The sequence below is a fragment of the Bison bison genome, unplaced genomic scaffold (assembly GCF_000754665.1).
Source record: "Bison bison bison isolate TAMUID 2011002044 unplaced genomic scaffold, Bison_UMD1.0 scf7180017863026, whole genome shotgun sequence".
Lineage (NCBI taxonomy): Eukaryota > Metazoa > Chordata > Mammalia > Artiodactyla > Bovidae > Bison > Bison bison.
The window spans coordinates 19104-22170 of NW_011493598.1; the positions used below are offsets into that span (position 1 = coordinate 19104).

At 39.9% G+C, this 3067-nt stretch overlaps 1 protein-coding gene across 1 annotated transcript in view; it reads left to right on the top strand.

The window, feature by feature from the left end:
- The window catches only part of UPRT (uracil phosphoribosyltransferase (FUR1) homolog (S. cerevisiae)), a gene marked incomplete at its 5' end in the record, with an annotated part of 11447 nt that overhangs the window by 3663 nt on the left and 4717 nt on the right, over window positions 1-3067 (top strand). The window contains 2 exons of the mRNA XM_010833173.1: window positions 417-486; window positions 1675-1737. Of these exons, the coding sequence (XP_010831475.1) occupies window positions 417-486; window positions 1675-1737 (133 nt within the window). The remainder of the gene's footprint in view (window positions 1-416; window positions 487-1674; window positions 1738-3067) is intronic.

Here is a 3067-nt window from a genome sequence, read left to right on the forward strand (position 1 = left end):
TTCATTCCTACTGCTACTGCTAAGTCGCTTCAGTCATGTCCAACTCTGTGCGACCCCATAGATGGCAGCCCACCAGGCTCCCCGGTCCCTGGGATTCTCCAGGCAAGAACACTGGAGTGGGTTGCCATTTCCTTCTCCAATGCATGAAAGTGAAAAGTGAAAGGGAAGTCTCTCAGTCGTGTCCGACTCTTCGCGACCCCATGGACTGCAGTCCACCAGGCTCCTTTGTCCGTGGGATTTTCCAGGCAAGAGTACTGGAGTGGGGTGCCATTGCCTTCTCCGGCCCTTCCTACTACTGTAAGTTAAATCCTTGCCTAGTATGTTGCTGACTTTTGCCCGGTGTTAAACTCCTGAGGCTAACAGCTAACAGGAGATTCTTAGCAAATTCTCAAATTATTCTTCCTTTGACTCTCTAGATCAGACTTGTTGTGGAAGAGGGATTGAATCAGCTGCCATATGAAGAATGCATGGTGACCACTCCAACAGGTAATCAGGGCTGTTACTCTCATATTCTCATAAAAATTCTGTGGTGGAATTGGGGGAAAATGAGAAGAAAGCAGTCTGAGTAAATCAGTATGCAAAATGAGCCATCTGCATGGAGCTGTTCTTTTAAACAACTTATTAAATTTGGGGACATTTAGTAAAGAAATTTATGTGAATGACTTTTGTTCATAGCTTGTTTGTCAGTTTAAGTTAAAGGTTAATAAATATTCTTCAACATTCGGATGTTACCTTTGATGATGGCTCATTGGGACCAGAGCTAAGAATTGCTGTCAGCTTACCTTCACCTTTGTGGGGAAGATGCTGGTGTTAACAAATGTGTGGGGTGGTTTAGCAATGGAAGCTCCAGGTAAAAAAGAAAAGTAAAAAAGAAAATAAAAACGATGAGGATTGGAGAAGAGTATTTAGATTTGTTCTGCTCTAACAGAGAACAGTCAAGGATCCCTATTTTAGGGATTTGAAATTCTGATGTGGTTCTTTATTAAATAATGGAAACTGTTATATCCAAAGGTTGATTTTGTGAAAATTAGGGATTAACCTTGCTGCATCAAAATTGATACAAATTCAGTCTGAGATCAAGGCATGAATGTGTCTTGATAATTACTTCAGTCTTTCTCTTCTGCTTTTAAACACAGAATGCAGGTTAATAAAAGTGGACAGGAATAAGGAGGTTCTCTGCTGTGGCTCACAGCAGGCTCCTAGTTTGAATTTATGGGGTTTCTAGCATTCTTGGACAGAGAAGGCAATGGCAACCCACTCCAGTATTCTTGCCTGGAGAATCCCAGGGACAGAGGACCCTGGTGGGCTGCTGTCTATGGGGTCGCACAGAGTTGGACACGACTGAAGCGACATAGCAGCAGCAGCAGCAACATTCTTGGAATGCAACAATTCTCCTCTAAATTCAATTTAAGAAACGTGTATGTAATTATCATAAGGCTTATTCCTGCTCGATGAAGTCTACCTCTCCCAATTATTCCCACAGGCTTCTTATGAAGAATTAACTATGAAAAATCATGACTCTTCCTATTGGTTTCACAGGGAACCTAAGATGTTATACAGTGTGTTTGGACAAGAGTTGTTCTGTGCCCATCTACTTTAAACCATAGATACTTTGTTAAATAAATAGTTGTTCCAATGATGAAAGATAAATTATTTGGTTTTATTCCCCAACAGGGTACAAGTATGAAGGCGTGAAATTTGAAAAGGGAAATTGTGGGGTCAGCATAATGAGAAGCGGTAGGTTTGTGTATGTGTGACTTTGTCTCTCTGCATTCTTAGATACAGTTGCTGTTTTCTGAGAGGCAGGCTTGTCTCCTGAGCTTTAATCTCACCACCTGTGTTGTCTATCCTCATAGTGCCTTTGAATCATGGCCCATGTATTGCCGAGTTTGGCTAATTTTAATTGCAGAGCATCTTCCCTAGTGGTGTGTCCCCATGGGCAAGCCAGCTTCGAAAAATTCAGAGGAGAGTGGAAGAATAGGAGGATGTAATGATACTATCTTGGAGAGAATAGGGAAGCTTGAAGATTGATGGAGTATGTAATAGCACAAATTCAGACCTGTAGAACTTTGAGCACTCGACTAGAGAAAATCTTTGTTCTGGTTTTTAAATTTCTTTTGTGAGGAACAGTCCTACCCTGTCAGGAGCTGGACTGAATGGCTTGTTTAATATTTTTAGTTTTATGTTTGCTGAGTATGTGATTATGTAGGCAAAAGAACTTAACTGTGATTAACTCTAAGTATTTCCAATTGCTAGTCTATTGTGTTTGTGTTTGAGTCCAACCAATTGCCCTTGTAAATTAACCTTTGTGCAGCAAAATCACATGCCTATAACTAGGACCTATACCTGTTACATGGGGATGATTATTTCCATTCAGCAACTTAATTCATTAATTATTCTTTGTACAAGATCCAGGGTATGGTAGAATCCCCACTTGCTTGCATTGGAAACAGATGGATTTTTTTCCCTTTGGCTGAACCTTGTGCATATGGGATCTTAGTTGCCCTGCCAGGGACTGAACCCATGCCCCCTGCACTGGGAGTGTGGAGTCTTAATCTCTGGACCACCAAGAAAGTCCCCGGATTTTTCTTTTTTCACATATAAACATTCCCATTGCTTCTCTGGCTATGAAGTTCTGTTTGTGAACAACTGGATATCTCAAATAAAATAGGAGCTTTAAGCTCCTTTTTTTAAAATAGAAAGTAGCTTTTAAGTAATGATAGGATTTTCAGAACAATGCTGTTCAACCTTTTAAAACTGGTAAAGACAATGGAGATGGACTTTTAAGGCACAATTTCTTCTGTTTTAGTCCAGCTTCTGCCCTAAAGGCAACAGCATGGTCCTTGCACCCCTAGTGTATACCAGACGACCTTGGGGTGATGCATAGAGAGGGTGTTTTTAACTTTAGTAGCTCTTGGTTTATTTCCATATCTATTAGAAAGAAACTTTTTATATTTTCACTAGTGATATACAGTTTCCTCTTAAATGTAAACAAAAATAATTAATTTAAAGAAAAATATTAAGTAAATAACTGTACAAGAAGAATTTTGATGTGGCCTGAAATCTT